The 24,501-nt window shown below is 45.2% G+C and overlaps 1 protein-coding gene across 1 annotated transcript; it reads left to right on the top strand.

Annotated features, from left to right (window-relative positions):
* Positions 1-18,737: 18,737 nt before the first annotated feature.
* LOC119287881 lies at positions 18,738-20,880 on the top strand. Its single transcript, XM_037567504.1, has one exon. It carries the CDS (start codon positions 19,367-19,369, stop codon positions 20,132-20,134), a length of 768 nt encoding a protein of 255 aa, XP_037423401.1. The 5' UTR covers positions 18,738-19,366; the 3' UTR covers positions 20,135-20,880.
* Positions 20,881-24,501: the final 3,621 nt, after the last annotated feature.

Below are 24,501 nucleotides of genomic sequence, written 5' to 3'. Positions count from 1 at the left end.
AATCATATAGTTAGGCTATGCTTCATTTTCGTCACACAAAGATGTTGCCAACTTCTATACCCCCGATGACAAGCCAAGCAATTGTTTCATACTTAAATAATCTCAAACTTTTTCAACCTTCACGCAATACATGAGCGTGAGCGATGGATATAGCACTATGGGTGGAATAGAATATGATGATGGGGATTGTGTGGAGAAGACAAAAAGGAGAAAGTCTCACATCAACTAGGCGTATCAATGGGCTATGGAGATGCCCATCAATAGATATCGATGTGAGCGAGTAGGGATTGCCATGCAACGGATGCACTAGAGCTATGAATGCTCAACAAAAGAAAACTAGTGGGTGTGCATCCAACTTGCTTGCTCACGAAGACCTAGGGCATTTGAGGAAGCCCATCGTAGGAATATACAAGCCAAGTTGTATAATGAAAAATTCCCACTAGTATGAAAAAGAATTTATGAGACTCATTATATGAAAAACATGGTGCTACTTTGAAGCATAATATATGAGACTCACTACATGAAGAACAAGGTGCTACTTTGAAGCATAAGTGTGGAAAAAGAGATAGTAACATTGCCCCTTTTATTTTTTTATTTTTTTATTTTTTTTTCTTTTTTTTTCTTTTTTTATTTGGGCCTTTCCTTTTTTTGGCCTTTCTTTTTCCTTTTCTTTTTGGGCAATGCTCTAATAATGATGATCATCACACTTCTATTGATTACAACATATGAAAATTACAACTCGAAACTAGAACAAGATATGACTCTATATGAATGCCTCCGGCGGTGTAACTGGATGGTGCAATGAATCAAGAGTGACATGTATGAAAAATAATGAATGGTGGCTTTTCCACAAATACGATGTCAACTACATGATCATGCAATGGCAATATGACAAAAGTAAAGTATGTCATGATGATGATGAACGAAACGGTGGAAAGTTGCATGGCAATATACTTATATATCTCGGAATGGCTATGGAAATGCCATAATAGGTAGGTATGGTGGATGTTTTGAGGAAGATATAAGGAGGTTTATGTGTGATAGAGCGTATCGTATCACGGGGTTTGGATGCACCGGCGAAGTTTGCACCAACTCTCAAGGTGAGAAAGGGCAATGCACGGTACCGAAGAGGCTAGCAATGGCAGAAAGGTAAAAGTGCGTATAATCCATGGACTCAACATTAATCAAAGGAACTCATATAATTATTGCAAAAATTTAGAAGTCATCAAAAATCAAGTACTACGCGCATGCTCCTAGGGGGATAGATTGGTAGGAAAAGACCATCGCTCTGAAGGAAATATGCCCTAGAGGCAATAATAAAGTTATTATTTATTTCCTTATATCATGATAAATGTTTATTATTCATGCTAGAATTGTATTAACCGGAAACATAATACATGTGTGAATACATAGACAAACAGAGTGTCACTAGTATGCCTCTACTTGACTAGCTCGTTAATCAAAGATGGTTATGTTTCCTAACCATAGACAAAAGAGTTGTTATTTGATTAACGAGGTCACATCATTAGTTGAATGATCTGATTGACATGACCCATTCCATTAGCTTAGCACCCGATCGTTTAGTATGTTGCTATTGCTTTCTTCATGACTTATACATGTTCCTATGACTATGAGATTATGCAACTCCCGTTTGCCAGAGGAACACTTTGGGTGCTACCAAACGTCACAACGTAACTGGGTGATTATAAAGGAGCATTACAGGTGTCTCCAAAGGTAGATGTTGGGTTGGCGTATTTCGAGATTAGGATTTGTCACTCCGATTGTCGGAGAGGTATCTCTGGGCCCTCTCGGTAATACACATCACATAAGCCTTGCAAGCATTACAACTAATATGTTAGTTGTGAGATGATGTATTACGAAACAAGTGAAGAGACTTGCCGGTAACGAGATTGAACTAGGTATTGGATACCGACGATCGAATCTCGGGCAAGTAACATACCGATGACAAAGGGAACAACGTATGTCATTATGCGGTCTGACCGATAAAGATCTTCGTAGAATATGTAGGAGCCAATATGGGCATCCAGGTCCCGCTATTGGTTATTGACCGGAGACGTGTCTCGGTCATGTCTGCATTGTTCTCGAACCCGTAGGGTCCGCACGCTTAAGGTTACGATGACAGTTATATTATGAGTTTACATGTTTTGATGTACCGAAGGAGTTCGGAGTCCCGGATGAGATCGGGGACATGACGAGGAGTCTCGAAATGGTCGAGACATAAAGATTCATATATTGGATGATATGGTTAGGCCAAGGGGTCAAGCCCATGAGGCTTTAGATCGGTGCAAAAGGAGTTTTGCGGAGGCCAGGGTGGCAAACGCCGGAGACCCTGGCGTCTGGCCCTGGGCCAGACGCCGAGGCCCATGGCGTCTGGGCCAGACGCCAAGGATTGTGGCGTTTGGTCCTGGAGTCCGAGTGGGACTCTTGCCTTTCGGGGAAAACCGACTTTGAGGAGGCTTTTGCTCCAAGTTTCGACCCCGGGTCTCAACATATAAATAGAGGGGCAGGGCTAGCACCAAAGACAACAAGTTGATCCACGTGATCTATTCCTTAGCCGTGTGCGGTGCCCCCTGCCACCATATACCTCGATAATACTGTAGCGGAGTTTAGGTGAAGCCCTGCTGCTGTAGTACATGAAGATCGTCACCACGCCGTCGTGCTGACGGAACTCTTCCCCGACACTTTGCTGGATCGGAGTCCGGGGATCGTCATCAAGCTGAACGTGTGCTCGAACTCGGAGGTGCCATAGTTTCGGTGCTTGATCGGTTGGATCGTGAAGACGTACGACTACTTCCTCTACGTCGTGTCATCGCTTCCGCAGTCGATCTGCGTTGGGTACGTAGACAGCACTCTCCCCTCGTTGCTATGCATCACATGATCTTGCGTGTGCGTAGGAAAATTTTTGAAATTACTACGAAACCCAACAGTGGCATCCGAGCCTAGGTTATTTATGTTGATGTTATATGCATGAGTAGAACACAAGTGAGTTGTGGACGATACAAGTCATACTGCCTACCAGCATGTCATACTTTGGTTCGGCGGTATTGTTGGACGAGACGACCCGGACCAACCTTACGCGTACGCTTACGCGAGACCGGTTCCCTCGACGTGCTTTGCACATAGATGGCTTGCGGGCGACTGTCTCTCCAACTTTAGTTGAACCGAGTATGGCTACGCCCGGTCCTTGAGAAGGTTAAAACGGAGTCTATTTGACAAACTATCGTTGTGGTTTTGATGCGTAGGTGAGATCGGTTCTTACTTAAGCCCGTAGCAGCCACGTAAAACATGCAACAACAAAGTAGAGGACGTCTAACTTGTTTTTGCAGGGCATGTTGTGATGTGATATGGTCAAGGCATGATGCTGAATTTTATTGTATGAGATGATCATGTTTTGTAACCGAGTTATCGTCAACTGGCAGGAGCCATATGGTTGTCGCTTTATTGTATGCAATGCAATCGCGATGTAATGCTTTACTTTATTACTAAACGGTAGTGATAGTCGTGGAAGCATAAGATTGGCGAGACGACAACGATGCTACGATGGAGATCAAGGTGTCGCGCCAGTGACGATGGTGATCATGACGGTGCTTCGGAGATGGAGATCACAAGCACAAGATGATGATGACCATATCATATCACTTATATTGATTGCATGTGATGTTTATCTTTTTATGCATCTTATCTTGCTTTGATTGACGGTAGCATTATAAGATGATCTCTCACTAAATTATCAAGAAGTGTTCTCCCTGAGTATGCACCATTGCCAAAGTTCGTCGTGCCCAGACACCACGTGATGATCGGGTGTGATAAGCTCTACATCCATCTACAACGGGTGCAAGCCAGTTTTGCACACGCAGAATACTCAGGTTAAACTTGACGAGCCTAGCATATGCAGATATGGCCTCGGAACACGGAGACTGAAAGGTCGAGCGTGAATCATATAGTAGATATGATCAACATAACGATGTTCACCATTGAAAACTACTCCATCTCACGTGATGATCGGTTATGGTTTAGTTGATTTGGATCACGTAATCACTTAGAGGATTAGAGGGATGTCTATCTAAGTGGGAGTTCTTAAGTAATATGATTAAATTGAACTTAAATTTACCATGAACTTAGTCCTGGTAGTATTTTGCAAATCATGTTGTAGATCAATAGCTCGCGTTGTTGCTTCCCTGTGATTATTTTGATATGTTCCTAGAGAAAATTGTGTTGAAAAATGTTAGTAGCAATGTTGCGGATTTGATCCGTGATCTGAGGTTAAATCCTCATTGCTGCACAGAGGAATTATGTCCTTAATGCACCGCTAGGTGACGGACCTATTGCAGGAGCAGATGCAGACGTTATGAACGTTTGGCTAGCTCAATATGATGACTACTTGATAGTTTAAGTGCACCATGCTTAACGGCTTAGAATCGGGACTTCAAAGACGTTTTGAACGTCATGGACCATATGAGATGTTCCAGGAGTTGAAGCTAATATTTCAAGCAAATACCCGAGTTGAGAGATATGAAGTATCCAACAAGTTCTATAGCTAAAAGATGGAGGAGAATCGCTCAACTAGTGAGCATGTGCTCAGATTGTCTGGGTACTACAATCGCTTGAATCAAGTGGGAGTTAATCTTCCAGATAAGATAGTGATTGACAGAATTCTCTAGTCACCATCACCAAGTTAGTAGAACTTCGTGATGAACTATGGCATGCAAGGGATAACGGAAACGATTCCCAAGCTCTTCATAATGCGGAAATTGACGAAGGTAGAAATCGAGAAAAACATCAAGTGTTGATGGTAGACAAGACCACTAGTTTCAAGAAAAGGGGCAGAGGGAAGAAGGGGAACTTCAAGAAAAACAGCAAGCAAGTTGCTGCTCAAGTGAAGAAGCCCAAGTCTGATCCTAAGCCTGAGACTAAGTGTTTCTACTGCAAAGGGACTGGTCACTGGAAGCGGATCTACCCCAAGTGATTGGCGGATAAGAAGGATGGCAAAGTGAACATAAGTATATTTGATATACATGTTATTGATGTGTACTTTACTAGTGTTTATCGCAAACCCTCAGTATTTGATACTAGTTCAGTTGCTAAGATTAGTAACTCGAAACGGGAGTTGCAGAATAAACAGAGACTAGTTAAGGGTGAAGTGACGATGTGTGTTGGAAGTGGTTCCAAGATTGATATGATCATCGTCGCACACTCCCTATACTTTCGGGATTAGTGTTGAACCTAAATAAGTGTTATTTGGTGTTTGCGTTGAGCATGAATATGATTTGATCATGTTTATTGTAATACCGTTATTCATTTAAGTAAGAGAATAAATTGTTATTCTGTTTACATGAATAGAACCTTATATGGTTACACACCCAATGAAAATAGTTTGTTGGATCTCGATCGTAGTGATACACATAATCATAATATTGAAACCAAAAGATGCAAAGTTAATAATGATAAGTGCAACTTGTTTGTAGCACTGCCGTTTAGGTCATATTGGTGTAAAGCGCATGAAGAAACTCCATACTGATGGAATTTTGGAATCACTTGATTATGAATCACTTGATGCTTGCGAACCGTGCCTTTTGGGCAAGATGACTAAAACTCCGTTCTCCGGAACAATGGAACGAGCTACTGACTTATTGGAAATAATACATACCGATGTATGCGATCCAATGAGTGCTGATGCTCATGGCAAGCATCGTTATTTTCTGACCTTCACAAGATGATTTGAGCAGATATGGGTATATCTACTTGATGAAACATAAGTCTGAAATAGTTGAAAGGTTCAAAGAATTTCAGAGTGAAGTGGAAAAATCATCGTAACAAGAAAATAAAGTTTCTGCGATCTGATCGCGGAGACAAATATTTGAGTTACGAGTTTGGTCTTCAATTAAAACAATGTGGAATGGTTTCACAGCTCACGCCACCTGGAACACCACATCGTTATGGTGTGTCCGAACGTCGTAACCGCACTTTATTTGATATGGTGCGATCTATGATATCTCTTTACCACTATCGTTTTGGGGTTATGCATTAAAGACAGCTGCATTCACGTTTTAAAATAGGGCACCATCTAAATCCGTTGAGACGACACTGTATGAACTATGGTTTAGCAGTAAACCTAAGCTGTTGTTTCTTAAAGTTTGGGGCTGCGATGCTTATGTGAAAAAGTTTCATCCTAATAAGCTCGAACCCAAATCGGAGAAGTGCGTCTTCATAGAATACCCAAAGGAAATTGTTGGGTACACCTTCTATCACAGATCCGAAGGCAAGACATTCGTTGCTAAAATGGATCCTTTCCAGAGAAGGAGTTTCTCTCGAAAGAAGTGAGTGGGAGGAGAGTAAAACTTGATGAGGTAATTGTACCTTCTCCCTTACTGGAAAGTAGTTCATCACAGAAATCAGTTCCAGTGATTCCTACACCAATTAGTGAGGAAGTTAATGATGATGATCATCAAACTTCAGATCAAGTTGCTACCAAACCTCGTAGGTCTTCCAGAGTAAGATCCGCACCAGAGTGGTACGGTAATCATGTTCTGGAAGTCATGTTACTAGACCATGATGAACCTACTAACTATGAGGAAGCGATGATGAGCCCAGATTCCACGAAATGGCTTGAGGCCATGAAATCTGAGATATGATCCATGTATGAGAACAAAGTGTAGACTTTGATTGACTTGCCCGATGATCGGTGAGTCATTAAGAATAAATGGATCTTCAAGAGGAAGACGGACGTTGATAGTAGTGTTACTATCTACAAAGCTAGACTTGTCGAAAAAGTTTTTTGACAAAGTTCAAGGTGTTGAATACGATGAGATTTTCTTACTTGTATCGATGCTTAAAAGTCTGTCCGAATCATGTTAGCAATTGCCACATTTTATGAAATTTGGCAAATGGATGTCAAAACTACATTTCTTAGTGAATTTATTAAAAAAAGAGTTGTATATGATACAACCACAAGGTTTTGTCAATCCTAAAGGTGCTAACAAAATGTGCAAGCTCCAGCAATCCATCTATGGACTGGTGCAAGCATCTCAGAGTTGGAATATACGCTTTGATAAGTTGATCAAAGCATATAGTATTATACAGACTTGCGGTGAAGCCTGTATTTACAAGAATGTGAGTGGGAGCACTACAGCATTTCTGATAAGTATATGTGAATGACATATTGCTGATCGGAAATAATGTAGAATTATTCTGCAAAGCATGAAAGGATACTTGAATAAGAGTTTTTCGAAGAAAGACCTCAGTAAAACTACATACATATTGAGCATCAAGATCTATTGAGATAGATCAAGATGCTTGATAAGATTTTCAATGAGTGCATACCTTGACAAGATTTTGAAGTAGTTCAAAATGGAACAGTCAAAGAAAAGTTTCTTGCATGTGTTGCAAAGGTATGAAATTGAGTAAGACTCAAATCCCGACCACAGCAGAAAATAGAAAGAGAATGAAAAGTCATTCCCTATGCCTCAGTCATAGGTTCTATAAAGTATGCCATGCTGTATACCAGATCTATTGTATGCCATACCACTGAGTTTGGCAAGGGCGTACAATAGTGATCTAGGAGTAGATCACTGGAGAGCGGTCAAAATTGTCCTTAGTGGAATAAGGATATGTTTCTCGATTATGGAAGTGGAAAAAGGTTCGTCGTAAAGGGTTACGCCGATGCAAGTTTGACACTAATCTAGATGACTCTAAGTCTCGATCTAGATACATATTGAAAGTGGGAGCAATTAGCTAGAGTAGCTCCATGCAGAGCATTGTTGACATAGAAATTTGCAAAATACATGAGGATCTGAATGTGGCAGACCCGTCGACTAAGATTCTCTCACAAGCAAAAACATGATCACACCTTAGTACTCCTTGGGTGTTAATCACATAGCGATGTGAACTAGATTACTGAATCTAGTAAACCCTTTGGGTGTTGGTCACATAGCGATGTGAACTATGGGTGTTAATCACATGGTGATGTGAACTATTGCTGTTAAATCACATGGCGATGTGAACTAGATTATTGACTCTAGTGCAAGTGGGAGACTGAAGGAAATATGCCCTAGAGGCAATAATAAAGTTATTATTTATTTCCTTATATCATGATAAATGTTTATTATTCATGCTAGAATTGTATTAACCGGAAACATAATACATGTGTGAATACATAGACAAACAGAGTGTCACTAGTATGCCTCTACTTGACTAGCTCGTTAATCAAAGATGGTTATGTTTCCTAACCATAGACAAAAGAGTTGTTATTTGATTAACGAGGTCACATCATTAGTTGAATGATCTGATTGACATGACCCATTCCATTAGCTTAGCACCCGATCATTTAGTATGTTGCTATTGCTTTCTTCATGACTTATACATGTTCCTATGACTATGAGATTATGCAACTCCCGTTTGCCAGAGGAACACTTTGGGTGCTACCAAACGTCACAACGTAACTGGGTGATTATAAAGGAGCATTACAGGTGTCTCCAAAGGTAGATGTTGGGTTGGCGTATTTCGAGATTAGGATTTGTCACTCCGATTGTCGGAGAGGTATCTCTGGGCCCTCTCGGTAATACACATCACATAAGCCTTGCAAGCATTACAACTAATATGTTAGTTGTGAGATGATGTATTACGAAACAAGTGAAGAGACTTGCCGGTAACGAGATTGAACTAGGTATTGGATACTGACGATCGAATCTCGGGCAAGTAACATACCGATGACAAAGGGAACAACGCATGTCGTTATGCGGTCTGACCGATAAAGATCTTCGTAGAATATGTAGGAGACAATATGGGCATCCAGGTCCCGCTATTGGTTATTGACCGGAGACGTGTCTCGGTCATGTCTGCATTGTTCTCGAACCCGTAGCGTCCGCACGCTTAAGGTTACGATGACAGTTATATTATGAGTTTACATGTTTTGATGTACCGAAGGAGTTCGGAGTCCCGAATGAGATTGGGGACATGACGAGGAGTCTCGAAATGGTCGAGACGTAAAGATTCATATATTGGATGATATGGTTAGGCCAAGGGGTCAAGCCCATGAGGCTTTAGATCGGTGCAAAAGGAGTTTTGCGGAGGCCAGGGGGGCAAACGCCGGAGACCCTGGCGTCTGGCCCTGGGCCAGACGCCGAGGCCCATGGCGTCTGGGACAGACGCCAAGGATTGTGGCGTTTGGTCCTGGAGTCCGAGTGGGACTCTTGCCTTCCGGGAAAAACCGACTTTGAGGAGGCTTTTGCTCCAAGTTTCGACCCCGGGTCTCAACATATAAATAGAGGGGCAGGGCTAGCACCAAAGACAACAAGTTGATCCACGTGATCTATTCCTTAGCCGTGTGCGGTGCCCCCTGCCACCATATACCTCGATAATACTGTAGCGGAGTTTAGGCGAAGCCCTGCTGCTGTAGTACATCAAGATCGTCACCACGCCGTCGTGCTGACGGAACTCTTCCCCGACACTTTGCTGGATCGGAGTCCGGGGATCGTCATCGAGCTGAACGTGTGCTCGAACTCGGAGGTGCCGTAGTTTCGGTGCTTGATCGGTTGGATCGTGAAGACGTACGACTACTTCCTCTACCTCGTGTCATCGCTTCCGCAGTCGGTCTGCGTTGGGTACGTAGACAACACTCTCCCCTCGTTGCTATGCATCACATGATCTTGCGTGTGCGTATGAAATTTTTTGAAATTACTACGAAACCCAACACGCTCGTCCCCGACCGCCACTCATAAGGATGCACAAGCCAGGTACACTTCATGTTTCAAATTTGTTACACAACTTTAACCATACGTGCATGCTACGGGACTTGCTAACTTCAACACAAACATTCTTTAAATTCATAATCACCCAACTAGCATGACTTTAATATCACTACCTCCCTATGTCAAAACAATTATCAAGTATCAAATTGATCATAGCATCCAATTCACTTCCTATGATAGTTTTTATTATACCCAACTTGGATGCCTACCATTCTAGGACCAATTTTATAACCAAAGCAAATACCATGCTGTTCTAAAAGACTCTCAAAAATATATAAGTGAAGCATGAGAGACTAGCAATTTCTACAAAAATAAGTCACCACCGTGCTCTAAAAGATATAAGTGAAGCACATAGAGTATTCTAGCAAATTCTAATCAAATAGGCTTCTCCCAAAAGGTGTGTACAACAAGTATGACTGTGGTAAACTAGAAATCAAAGACTAATATAATACACGACGCTCCAAGCAAAACACATATCATGTGGCGAATAAAAATATAGCTCCAAGTAAAGTTACCAATGAACGAAGATGAAAGAGGGGATGCCTTCCTGGGGCATCCCCAAGCTTAGGCTTTTGGCTATTCTTGAATATCTTGGGGTGCCTTGGGCATCCCCAAGCTTAGGCTCTTGCCACTCCTTATTCCATAGTCCATAAAAGCTTTACCCAAAACTTGAAAACTTCACAACACAAAACTCAACAGGAAATCTTATAAGCTCCGTTAGTGAAAGAAAACAAAACCACCACATAAGGTACTGTAATAAACTCATTCTTTATTTATTTTGGTGTTAAACCTACTACAATCCAACTTCTCCATGGTTTATAAACTATTTTACTAGCCATAGATGCATTGAAATAAGCAAACAACACACGAAAAACAGAATCTGACAAAAACAGAACAGTCTGTAGCATTAACTAACGCAAACTTCTGGAACTCTAAAAATCCTACCAAAATAGGAAGTCCTGGAAAATTTGTTTATTGATCATCAGCAAAAAGAATCAACGCAAAACCACATTTCTGTGATTTAACAAAACTAAATTCGTGCGCGCAAAGTTTCTGTTTTTCAGCAGAATCAAATCAGCTATCATCATAGGTCATCCTATAGGTTCTACTTGGCACAAACACTAATTAAAAGATAAAAACACATCTAAACAGAAGGTAGATGCAAGATTTATTAAATAACAGCAAGGAAAAATATTGGGTTGTCTCCCAACAAGCGCTTTTCTTTAAAACCTTTTTAGCTAGGCATTGATATTTCAATGATGCTCACATGAAAGACAAGAATTGAAGCACAAAGAGAGCATCATAAAACATGTGAAAAACACACTTAAGTCTAACATACTTACTATGCATAAGCATCTTGTAAGAAAAAAAATTATCAAGGCAAGCAAAAACTAGCATATGCAAGGAAGAACAAAGAGATGGTAACAATCTCAACATGAAGAGAGGTAATTTAGTAACATGAAAATTTCTACAACCATATTTTCCTCTCTCATAATAATTACATGTAGGATCATAGGCAAATTCAATAAAATAGCTATAACAAAACATATTCTCAACATGATCCACATGCATGCAAAGTTGACACTCTTCCAAGATAGTGGGATTAACATTAACTAAAGTCATGACCTTTCCGAACCCACTTTTATCAAAAATATCATAAGATTGAACATACTCCAAATATGTGGGATCTAAAGTTGACACTCTTCCAAACCCACTTTCACTCGTGGAAGCTTCGGCTGCTTCTTGACTTGCACTTCAATTCCTCTGGATCACGTTCGTTCCAAAAATCACGCTCCCGAAGGTTTCATTCCGTTTGGACTCCGCTTGATATTCCTTTTCTTCGAAATACTGAAATAGGCAAAAAACAGCAATACGGGCTGGGCCTCCGGTTAGTAGGTTAGTCCCAAAAATGATATAAATCTGTAAAAAAAGCCCATAAAAATCCAAAAGGGGTAATATAATAGCATGGAACAATCAAAAATTATGGATAAGTTCGAGACGTATCAGTCACCTGCAGGCGGTACCGCCAGCGTGCGGCGGAACTGGCGGCCGCCTACAAGGACTGCGACGACGAGGCGGGCGATGTCGTGAAGGCGAGGTCGCAGACCACCATGGTCGTGTTCGCCGGCTCCGTTGAGGCCGCACCCCACCATCACGACCATGAATACGGCATGTCCACGGGCACCGTCGGTAGCGAGGAAGAGTAGTCCATGGTAGGTCGCCGACACTTGGGTCCCAAGAAGGCCACCGCTCCTCCCCTCCCGTCGACGCCAAGCTTGGTAGGCTGGGAATCGGCGTCCAATTAGTCGTTTGACGGCGACGTGGTGGCAGACAACTTCACTTCCCGGGTCTACGGAGGCGGAGTCGGAGAGCGCCGAGGCGAAACTGGAGAAGGCAAAGGTTCAATTCTCGGGGCTCATGGCCTGACACGAGGAACGGGCGCCGACGATCATTTAGATTAGGTATTAATTATACCTAGAGAGTCGGACGAGCACCGCTTAGTTGATGTAAATGTAATGAAATCCGGCAGTGTTTGCATGAATTTCATCGGGTTTATTGATAGAGAGTTTGAAACGTATGCGGCTACGATTGGATGGCGGCCTCCTGCGTCCATGTCCGCGGACTGTCCCCGCTTCCCCTGTCCGCGAATGGATGCAGGAGGAAATTTGCGGGTCGTCGTTGGAGATGCCCTAATGAGGACAAAGGCCGCCTTCTTCAATAGAAGTAAATTCATAGTGGGGAATGAAAATACTACTAGATTCTGAGAAGATGCCTGGCTAAGGGATACGCCGTTAGCTGTGCAGTATCCGAGTCTTTATAATATTGTACAACGTAAAGACATGTCCATAAGTACAACACTAAGTTCGGTTCCCCCAAATATTTAGTTTAGGCGAGTATTGGTGTGGGAAGGGTGGGATAAATAGCTACATCTTATGCCTAGAATGATGTAGGTTAACCTTTTTGATGCTTCAGATACCCTGCACTGAAAACTATCGGTCTCAGGAGTATTCTCAGTTAAATCTATGTATATTAATTTAATAAACACTGATCCAATCTCAAAGTTGCTTCATATTTGAAAAATTAAAATGCCTTTATAAATAAAAGTCTTTATGTGGTTTATGCGTAAGGAAGTGATCTTGACTAAGAATAACTTGGCAAGGCAGGAATGTATCGGATGCACCGGGGCAAATGATGCTACCGGTGCACCGGTCTTCCGGCACATTCAAAAATGTTTGAAAAAATCTGAAAAAAATTAATGCATTGTGACACCATTAATGTATGTTATCACAAAAATTCAAATCAAAATTTTACTCGTGTTGAATGGGGTTAAGTTTTGCAGATAGAAAGTTAATGTTTTTTGCAGATAGAAAGTTAATGATTTCTGCAGGTCATTCAAAGTGCTGCTTCTTCTCTGCCCTCATCAATTCCACCCTACGCAGCACAGCTACCTCCTGCTCGTCCAGTCCTCTTCCATGACCTTGCAATAATTCACACCGCCCGTCCTCTTCCTTGCACGCTTCGCCGCCGGACTCATTTCGCATCCATTCCCAGTTGCTCATCGCTCCGCCCCCCCGCCGGAAATCTGTCCTCCGAGACGCCGGGAGGAACACCGTCGCCCGCCCGCTCCAAAGCAGAGTAAATCTTCTCGGATCTTTCTGTCCATTCTCTCCTCTCCTGTAAGCCGATAGATCGGCGGAGCACTTCTTTCTTGCGCCAAATCCGTCGCTTATTTGTATCTTTCTCACGCATCGTACTAATCTTTGCTTCCCCTTTTTCTTTGACCAGTATCATCAGCGAGGAATCAGCATGGCGGGCAGCGGCTGCGCGACCGAGTTGGACGACCTGCCCCAGTGGCTCGTCGTCGACGAGATCCTCGCCCGGCTGCCTGTGAAGGACGTGTTCCGCTGCCGCGCCGTCCGCAGGTCGTGGCGCAGCGGCACATCCACCGACGCCTTCATCCTCGGCCACCGCCGCCGCCAGCCCGCGCTGCCCATCATCGAGCACGAACTGGGCATCAGCCGCGTCGCCGGAGCCTCCGCCTCCGCCTCCAGTGGTTAGAAGATACGGCCCCTGCTCCGGTACGACCACGATACAGGCATGCCCTTTATAACCTGTGATGGGCTCCTCATCCTATGGTATAGAGATTTCTACATCTGCAACCCGGCCACCCGCAAGTGCGCCACCCTGCCGCATCCTCCAGGACGAAAATTCATCAGCCCTCTCGACGGAGTCGACGTGCTCGCCTTGTACCGGCACCACCCATCTAGAGAGTACCGGGTGCTCTGGGTGTCGTACGCCACATCCGCCGGGAGATTTGCCGAAGTTGAGTTGCCTGATTACTGTAACGACCCTGCGGGATCGAAGCAAGGGAGGAAGGGGATCGGGAGGAATCAGATGAGCTTGAGGGAGAAGAAAGAGCAGGTGAAAGCTGGAAGAAGAGGAACGATACAGGATTCAGAATATTTGATTACAATCGCTGCCTGGCCTCTGGCCGCACACCAGCTTATATCTCTCTCGGTGGCCTAGTGCCCCACATGCCATACACACACACCTACACAGAGACTAGTCTTCCCTCACTGGTTGTGGCCCCTTTTGTTCTCCTCAGGTCGTCGCACCAGCAGTGCCTCACTGTCCGCCTTCTCCACTGTTGTGGCCGCAGGGGAGGAGGGCGTGACATTTGCCCCTCCTTGGGATGGAGCTCCATCGGCGAGGTCAATGTCGGGGAAGCGTTGGCGCAGAACATTGTAATTTTCCCATGTCGCACTTGCCGGTGATAGCGTGCGCCAATGAACCAGAACCTGCGGGATTGCCGCATTGCCTTGCTTGACCAGACGGCATCCCAGGATGGCCTGCGGCACCAAGTCGCCAATTGTGAGGTCTGGAGGAGCTGGCAGGTGATTGAAGACCGGTGAATAGTCCGTTGTGAAGGGCTTCAGCTGTGACACATGAAAAACAGGGTGAATTTTGCTTTCCGGTGGCAATTCAAGCTTGTATGCCGTCAATCCCACCCAACTAAGTATCTTGTATGGGCCAAAGAACTTGTAAGCAAGCTTCGGGCAAGACAGGCTGACGACAAAGGACTACACATATGGCTGTAACTTCAAGAGGACTTGTGCACCCACGCTGAATTCCCGCTCAGTACGTTTGCGGTCCGCGTGATGCTTCATGCGTTGCCTGGCACGCAGGAGGTGTGCTTTGAGCATTTCAGTGAATTGTTGATGCTCAGCGGCCAGTTCCAGGATGGAGTCTGGTGTCTTGACAGTGAAGAGGTTGGGTAGAGCTCCAAAATTTGGTTCCACTCCATAAAGAGCCTTGAATGGAGTACACCCCAGGGCACTATGATGGCTGGAATTGTACCAGAATTCTGCCATGGGCAGCCAGTGCTTCCAGCGGTGCGGTGTGTCATGGACGGCACAACGTAAGTAATGCTTCAAACACTGATTGACACGCTCGCTCTGCCCATCTGTCTGCGGATGATACGCCGTGGTGTATAGCAGCTTAGTGCCGACGAGTGCGAACAATTCTCTCCAGAAAGCGCTCGTGAAGATCTTGTCGCGGTCAGAGACGATAGAGTCCGGCACGCTGTGGAGCTTGACGACGTTGTCGAGGAACACCCGAGCCACATGTGGTGCTGTGAAAGGGTGGTGTAATGCCATGAAGTGGGCGTATTTGGTCAGACGATCCACCACCACGAGGATGACATCTGCACCTTCTGATCGTGGCAACCCTTCGATGAAATCCATGGTGACATCGCCCCAAGCTCGAGCAGGTATGGGTAATGGTTTCAGGGTACCTGAAGGATGTATGTGTTCATGTTTGGCATGCTGACAAACGGCGCACTGCTTGACAAATTCCTCCACCTGCAGTTTCATCCCTGGCCAATAGAATAGATTCTTCAGTCTGAGATAGGTTGGTCGTATCCCCGAATGGCCCCCCACGGCAGCTGAGTGTAGCTCGCTGATTAGTTTTGTTTGGAGGGCAGCATTTGCACCAATCCATAAGCGGCCCTTGTACTTGATCATGCCCCTGTCCAATTCATGGCCTTGATCGTCCGGGCTACGAACAGTCAATGCTTGTAACAACTCATTTGCTTTGGCGTCAGTCTGATAGGAATTACGAACCTCTTGTATCCAGGAAGGCTGACAAGTCGAAGACGTGGTCACAGAGAACAAATGGCCTATACGGGACAATGAATCAGCCGCGGTATTGTCAATGCCACGTCTGCATTTGAATTTAAACTGAAGGCCCCCCAATTTGGCCATGGCCTTGCGCTGAACTTCCGAGCCAAGCTGTTGTTCCCCAAGTGTGCATAGGCTCTTATGATCCGTCAGGATAGTGAATTGCCCTTGCTGTAGGTAGTGGCGCCAACGATCAACGGCCAGCATTACTGCAAGGAATTCTTTCTCGTACACTGATAGCTTCAAATTGTTGACACCGAGTGCGCGGCTGAGAAAAGCAATTGGGTGACCCTGTTGGGACAACATCGCACCAATCCCCGTGTCACACGCATCCGTCTCCACAGTAAATGGCAATGAAAAATCAGGGAGGGCAAGCACTGGTGTTGTTACCATGGCCTGTTTCAGTTTCTGAAAAGCTGTTGTTGCTGCATCAGTCCAAGTAAAACCTTTCTTGCTCAAGAGAGATGTGAGAGGTTTGGTGATAATGCTATAGTTCCTAACAAACTTGCGATAGTATCCAGTTAAACCAAGAAATGCCCGGAGTTCTGTGGGAGAGGATGGTTGTGGCCAGTGTTGAATGGCATCCGTCTTGTCGGTTTCAGTGGCGACTCCCTCAGCTGAGATCAGATGACCCAAATAACTGATCGAAGGCTGAGCGAAAGAGCACTTTGAAAGTTTTGCATAGAGTTGGTGCCTACGTAAGGTAGTAAACACTTGTCGCAGGTGCTGTAAGTGCTCATCAAATGAGGGGCTGTAAGTCAATATGTCGTCCAGGAAAACGATGACAAACTTACGCGTTGTTGGTGAAAGGACGAAATTCATCAAGCACTGAAAAGTTGGTGGTCCATTCGTCACCCCGAATGGCATCACGCGAAACTGGAAATGGCCATGGTGGGTCTTGAATGCTGTTTTTGGTTCATCTTCAGGGCGCATCCGAATTTGATGGTAGCCCGCCCGTAGATCAATTTTGGAGAAAAACCGTGCGCCAGCCAATTCGTCAACTAGCTCGTCAATGACCGGCAATGGGAACTTGTTCTTTATAGTGATGTCATTTAGCTAGCGATAATCGATACAGAAACGCCAGGTACCGTCTTTCTTCTTTACTAGTAGCACCGGGGCAGCAAAGGGACTGATGCTCATGGTGATGAGGCCAGCTTTTAACATCTCTGCAACCTGGCGTTCAATTTTATTCTTCTGCAATGGCGAGTAGCGGTACGGTCTGACATTGGGTGGAGAGGAACCGGGCGTGAGATGAATTGCGTGATCAAACTCACGATGTGGCGGTAGCGTGGTTGGTTCCTGAAAAATGTCAGCAAATTCTTCCAGAAGTGCTTGTAACTGAGGAGGCCTGGAGTCATCAGAGGACTCGGATTTTTGTTCATGTTGAATGACTGCAAGTGCCCACACTTCATTGCCCTGAATCCATTTATACAGCTGATCTGCATGCATCTCAGTAAGTGCAGGCTTTGTCGGAGTACGCACGCCCTGCAACTTGATGTTCATATTGGCTTGTCTGAATTCCATGGTTTTGAGTCCCCAATGACAGTTCATAGGACTGAATTGAGCGAGCCAATCGACTCCCAAAACTGCATCATAAGCGCCAAGCTCAAGCAACCGCATATCAGTGCTGAAAGTGTGGCCCTGACACCACCACTGTAATTGAGACACTTGTTGCTTGGACTGCAAGGTTTCTCCGTTGGCTACCCTCACTATGACAGGATCGACGTCCTGAATTTTACAGCCGGCACGCTCTGCAAACGCTGAATTGATGAACGTGTGCGTACTGCCCGAATCCACCAGCAACAACATTACCTGATTGCCAACTAATGCTCTTAACCTCATTGTACCCGACGACTCCGTTCCTGCGACGGCATGCACGGAAATTTGACAGCAAACTGCTTCTTTTTCTGTATTTTCATCCAGCAACTCCAAAGCACGTATGGCATCATCCGATAGAAGCTCACCATGATCGCCAACCTCAATGGTCAGAAGCTGACCCACCTTGTTACACTTGTGTTCCCGGGAATACTTATCGCCGCACTTAAAACACAGGCCATTGGCTCGCCTGAATTCCCGTAGTTGTCGTTCGCGGCCAAAATCATCCGGGCCGCGCTTAGCACCATCAATGCGGGGTTGTACTGGTCCAGGAGCCATTGCAGGCACCGGGGGTGGAGGAATGGCACGAGTATACACCGGTGGGCGACCCCGTGGCTTACTGTGTTCAGATTCTTCCTCCTGAATCCGAGCAAGTGCCGCTGCTCTGGAAACGCTCGTCGGTGCGTGCAGGCGCACTCCTGTGCGGACCTCATCCTTGAGACCGATGATGAACTGTGAGACAAAGAATTTCTGATTTAAGGATGGGTCCAGAGCAATCAGATGGTACATAATTGCCTCAAAGGAGAGTCTGTATTCAGAAACAGTGGAGGTCTGCTTGAGATGATGCAGGCGATGCAGCAAAGCATCGAATTCATCCTGACCAAATTCAGTCTTCACTGCCTCCATGAATGAGAACCAATCACCGAGACCATGGACACGCTTGTGAGCTTGACACCAGAGCGCGGTGTGTCCCTCCATGTACAGCACCACCGTGGACACCCACTGCTCCGGAGGTGTTTGATAGAGCTCAAAATATGTGTGACAGAGATCGAACCATAGCCGTGGTGCGTCGCCACTGAAACGAGGGAAATCGTGCTTCGGCGGCTTGTGTCTGTAGTTGTCGCGCTCCTGGTGTTCCTCTCGATGCAGTGGAGGAGGCGGGGCGTGGTGGCGCTCCTGGTGTGCCTCCCGACGGGGTGGAGGGGGCGGTGGTGGGTGGATCAGCGGAGGCCCTTTGTTCACCAGCATCGCTGCGGTGGGTGTCGTCGAGGACGACGCGGCCACACGCGCCGCCGCTTCCGTGGCTTGCGTCCGCTTGACCGCATTCAGGCCGTCGCCGAACTCGGTCACCTGACTGCTCAAATGCTGAACCTCGATCGACAGCGACGAGAAATTGGTCAGCAACTCTTCCAGCGTCTTCTGGATTCCTTCCATGGCCTGGAGCACAAACTTAGTCTGCGCGGACGGAGTGGATGACGACGACGTCGCTGCCGCCCCAAATCAAACCTACCCCGCTCAGGATTTCGCGTCGGATCGCCGAAGCAATCCAACACCTTTCGCGGTGGATGTTACGGCCGGATCAAGGGATTGAAGCGCGGCGGCGGATCGTAACCAGTCTCTGATACCAAGTTGTAACGACCCTGCCGGATCGAAGCAAGGGAGGAAGGGGATCGGGAGGAATCAGATGAGCTTGAGGGAGAAGAAAGAGCAGGTGAAAGCTGGAAGAAGAGGAACGATACAGGATTCAGAATATTTGATTACAATCGCTGCCTGGCCTCTGGCCGCACACCAGCTTATATCTCTCTTGGTGGCCTAGTGCCCCACATGCCATACACACACACCTACACAGAGACTAGTCTTCCCTCACTGGTTGTGGCCCCTTTTGTTCTCCTCAGGTCGTCGCACCAGCAGTGCCTCACTGTCCGCCTTCTCCACTGTTGTGGCAGCAGGGGAGGAGGGTGTGACAATTACTTTGTCTTCACCGTGGGATCGGACCAGCCAAGACGCATCCAATGGCCGACAGCTTCAGAAGACGGGCGTCCCGCTGCCCAGTCCCACCGTCCACCGATCCATCATCGTGCTAGCCTGCACTGGTCAATGGGCGGTAGCATAACGGTATTTGACACGATAGCCGAGACGTTCCGGCAGATAAGCCGCCCGGCTCAGTTGGGCGAGTGTGTATCATTGTTAGATACGGGCGGCGACCTTGCTATGTACGGCAGCACCGACCCTGACTACGTCACTGTGGATGTCTGGGTGTTGCAGGACTATGATGCACAGACCTGGGGGTTCCGATACCGGATTAACTTGTTAGTGATGGAGGCATCTCCGCCGCTTAAGTTGTGGAAATCTATCCCTTGGCTGGTTGTGATCAACGAGCACGAGCTGTTGATGGCGCAGCGTCCTCGCCGTTTGCTGCATTGTGACATCGATGGTGTGATTTTAGGGAATGTAGAAAGTGAAGAGCATGAGAACCGCTTGACACTTTCTAGGCACCGCTTCCAAGAGAGCATGATTTCAGTCCCCTTGTTTGAGGCCCAAGAAGAAGATGTTGTGAGCAACGAGCCTCGTCCATTCGTTATGGTGCTATAAGATGACATGCTCCGTCTTAATGCTTTGGACTAGTAGTTTGTTGTGTTCTTGCTTGGTACTCCCTCCGTTCCTAAATAATTGTCTTTCTAGATATTTCAACAAGTGACTACATACGGAGCAAAATGAGTGAATCTACACTCTAAAATATGTCTATATACATCCGTATGTGGTTGTCCATTTGAAAACTCTAGAAAGACAAATATTTAGGAACGGAGGAAGTAGTATCTATCCTGTATCTGTATGAACCTTGCATTCTGTTCTAGTATGTTCTTACTTTTTAGTACTACTAGTAGAACCGAACACTTTGTATTTCTGAAATAGTACTTGTACTATCATCGCTTCGGGCTTGTCATGCTATCTTGAACGTCGTGTTAATGTATTTTATGAACAATGGTGTATCTATTGCTAGATAGAGAACTGTTGCACTGTTCTGGTCAGTTCAATTTCAATTTGCATTGTTAAAAGTCATGAAAGGCGTGGTTGCAGCGTAGTTGCTGAAATGGTTACTTTAGGTACTCCCTTATGTAGCTGAATATTTTGATCTTCCATGCTCAGTGCACACATTGGTCCTACTGATTTTGCTGTGCTCATGGAGTATCTATCCTGTATGAACCTTGCTTTCTGTTCTATGGTCATCCTTTTTAGCACTGCTAGTAGAACTGAACACTTGGTATGTCTGAAGTAGCTCCTTCCTGCTATCATCACTTGGTGCCTGTTATGCTATCTTGAGCATTATGTTAATGTTTCAAAATAATGGAGTATCTATGATATATTGAGAACTTTTATGTTGTTCACCCTGTTTACTTTCAGTTCGCGTTTTATTAAGGCGTGGTTGCAATTTGAAATGATAATTCCTTTGTGAGAGTCTATGGCAATTTAGTTGTTGAAATGGTTAGTAGTTTTGATACTCCCTTCTGTAGCATATTTTTTGATTTTCATGTTCAGTTATTTGGACTAGTTGAAATGGTTATGAACTTGATTGATTGGCTTTCACCAGTTTGGAGACAAAAGGTTGGTACTTTGGTGATATAATAATTCTTGGAAGTGTTGCTAGCTGGGGTCTTTTCTTGCAGCTGCTTCTATGATCAGCTGGATTTGTGGATTGCTGGGAGCCACTTTTTTGCGTTTTTGTTTGTGTTCAACCGATTTGCTGCTGGCCCTTGGTGCTATTGTTCTTTTCTACTAGTTCGTGGATCAACAATTTCAGCGATCTCTCTCTTGTTGTTCACTTCTTAGGTGGTTAGCATTAGATTGACCATACTTTTGTTAATGTTCGGCACTTCAGGAACTGAATTTAATCAGGAGCTGTTTTTTAATCCTGGAATGTTGCAACTGTCTCTTGACGTGAATGTTGCATTGGCGAGATTGATTGCCTTTTTTTTTACACTCGATTAACTGAATAAATTTGTTGCCTGGCGTTAATTTTCTGTACGGCTGCGGTTGCATGTCTTTGTGTTTCTGTTGGGCATAATGCAACCTGGTGTTGTTCCTTTTATTTTACCCTTTATTAAATGTGCTAATTCAAAGTTCATCTTTATATGGATGAAGATTTAGGAATAACTTGCACTGTGACAGTTTCACCATGATGTTTCCATTATTTATCTTATTAAAGATTGGTGATAATTTTGCTGATTCACAGTTTTCGCAGCAACACCTCTAGATGTATCCTCTATGTTTCCATTTTGTTCTCTCTAATAAACCTGGTAAATATGCAAATTCAAGTCATCCATGTCTGCATCAAGACTTGTAGCTCACACGGTGACGGTTTTATCTGCGAAAAGCCGAAAACTGCTGTAACTTGACCAGTTTAGTTTCTTTCTGGGGTTCATGCAAGACCAGATGGACAATCCAGATTTTTCAGTAATTTCAGTGTTCGTTTTGTGTGTTCACTAGAGATGGGAATATTCAGATCTGCAAAAACAAAAGCAAAAAAAAATGGAGAAGTGGGGTATATATCCCCATACCTCTCGCATGCTAAGCGAGCGCTCTACCATCTGAGCTACATCCCCAGATTTGGCAACAATAATTAACAACTTAATACGTTTGATAATATGGCACAGGACATGCATGGCTAGTATGACCGTAACAGCCTGACAGCGGAGCCCTGCTCAGGCGCCAACAGATATATCAGTAAAAAAGTCACTAATAATAAAAGCAAAAGACCACAACCATACACTAAAATAACACTAGCTAACATCAGCCTAGCTAACTACAATATCACCAGCCTTCCAGCAGACTACAACAAGGTGATTAAGATAGCACATCTGACTTACTCCTGCCAAAAAAGAAAATTCCTGGGCACAAATTGTCACCATGCCTTTTGTACTTTCTTAACATGCAAACTGAAAGTAATCATGGGAAAAACAGTTCTATGGCTTAGATACTCCATTGTTACACCATCAACATGATGCCGAAGGTAGCATGAAAATTTACAAGCAGCAAATGATTCCGTCATCCAAAGTGTTCAGTCCTACTAGAAGTACCAAAACATAGACATGACTGGACAAGAAAAAGATACTCCCCAAGCGCATAGCAAACCAGTAGTCCAAAGAATTAAGATGGAGCACGACTTCTTATAGAACAAAGGCAAATGGAGGCTCCTTGTTCATAGCTTCTTTTTGCGTCTCAAACAATGGGAGTGAAATCACACTCTCTTGCAGGCGATGCCTAGTAAGTGTCAAGAAGTTCCTGTGCTCTTTGCTTTCTACATTGCCTAAAAACACACCATCAATGTCGCAATGCAAAAGACGGCGAGGACACTGCTCAATCAACAGCTCACGCTCGTTGATCATGGCCATTTTAGGAGTATCTATCCCCTTAAAATTAAGGGGTGGTGATGCCTCCATCGCTAACAAGTTAATCTGGAACTGAAAGCTCCACATCTCGGCATCATAGTCCTGCAACACCCAAACATCTAAAGTGACACAGTTATGATCAGTGCGACACAAAGCAAGGGTGCTGCCCGTATCCAACAATGACACATAATCTCCGAGTTGTGCTGGGCGGCTCATTTGTCGGAATGTCTCAGCTATGGTGTCAAATACCGTTATGTTGAAATCCATTAGCCAATGCAGGTTACCACGATGGAGGATTGGTGGGCATTGGTAGGACCAGATAGCAGGAACAAACCTTTGTTCCGAAACTGCTGGCCATTGGATGCATCTTGGCTGGTTCGATCCCACTGTGAGGACGAAGTACTCAAGCAACTCAATTGCTACGTCGCCCTTGGCGGCGACGTTTGTCGGGTATGACACCCAAAGCACTCGGTGTTCTCCAGATGGGTGGTGCCGATAGAAGCCAGCTAGGCTGACGGCCGTGGTGTTTGGTTGTCGTTGAGGAGGATATGGCATGGACGCCCACTTGTGGGTGGCCGGGTTGCAGATGTAGTAATCGGATTGCCGCGATAAGATAAGGAGGCCATCACAGATGGCGCGGTGTATAATGGTAGTGAATGCGTATCGGAGGACGGGCTGCATCTTTAGATCATTGGAGGCTCCGACGACGCGGCAGATGTTCTTTAGGGGTTTGATGATGGGGAGCGAGTGCTGGCGGCGGTGGTGGCCAAGGATGAAGGCGTCGGTGGAAGTACCGTTGTGCCATGACTTGCGGACGGCGCGGCAGCGGAGTACGTCTTTGACAGGCAAGCGGACAAGGATCTCATCGACGACGAGCCACTCGGGCAGGTCGTCCAAGACTGTCGAGCCGACGACGATCATACTGATTCCTCGCTGGGAACAAGAAAAGAGGAAGAAGAAGCAAACGTTTAGTACGATGCGTCGTAGCTTGGAAAAGTGTTCCAAGAAAAGAAAAGGAAAAAAAAGCAGATGGAGAGCTGAAGGGACTTACTCTACTCTGGAGAATGGACGGAGAGAGCGAGGGCGGCGATGTTCTGCTCCCGACGGCGCCTTTGTGTTGGTGCAGCCTCGACGTTGACGACACAGCTTGCCGCGCCGTCTTCCAGCGCTCACAAAGCTGGATCAAACTAGCTTGGCTAACAATCGATTTCGCCCTTTTCTTCCTTCACCCCTATACTACGTGGGCTTCAAAGTTTTCCTTTCCTTTGTTTAATTTATAGATAGATAGAACAGATTACATCGACTCGAAACATGACTACGACCTGGACTTTGTAAACGACAGCCGGCGTACTCGCATTGGGTTCAACTGAACCCAACGGGTTTTCCTTGTCATGTATGGTATAGAGATACGTATGTGCTCTGAACCCAACAAAAAATAAGAGACGACCCATTAATTTTTTTCGAAACGGAGGCAAAAGATTTACCTCATCCATTAATTAAGCAGAAGAGAGTTGCCCGGTTAATTACTGGAAAACCGGGTGAAAACCATCACAAACCGCTGAGTGGCACACC

The sequence above is a fragment of the Triticum dicoccoides genome, chromosome 4A (genome assembly GCF_002162155.2).
Source record: "Triticum dicoccoides isolate Atlit2015 ecotype Zavitan chromosome 4A, WEW_v2.0, whole genome shotgun sequence".
Taxonomy (NCBI): domain Eukaryota; kingdom Viridiplantae; phylum Streptophyta; class Magnoliopsida; order Poales; family Poaceae; genus Triticum; species Triticum dicoccoides.
The sequence above is the reverse complement of the archived record's forward strand: the minus strand, read 5'-3'. Positions and strand labels throughout refer to the sequence as shown.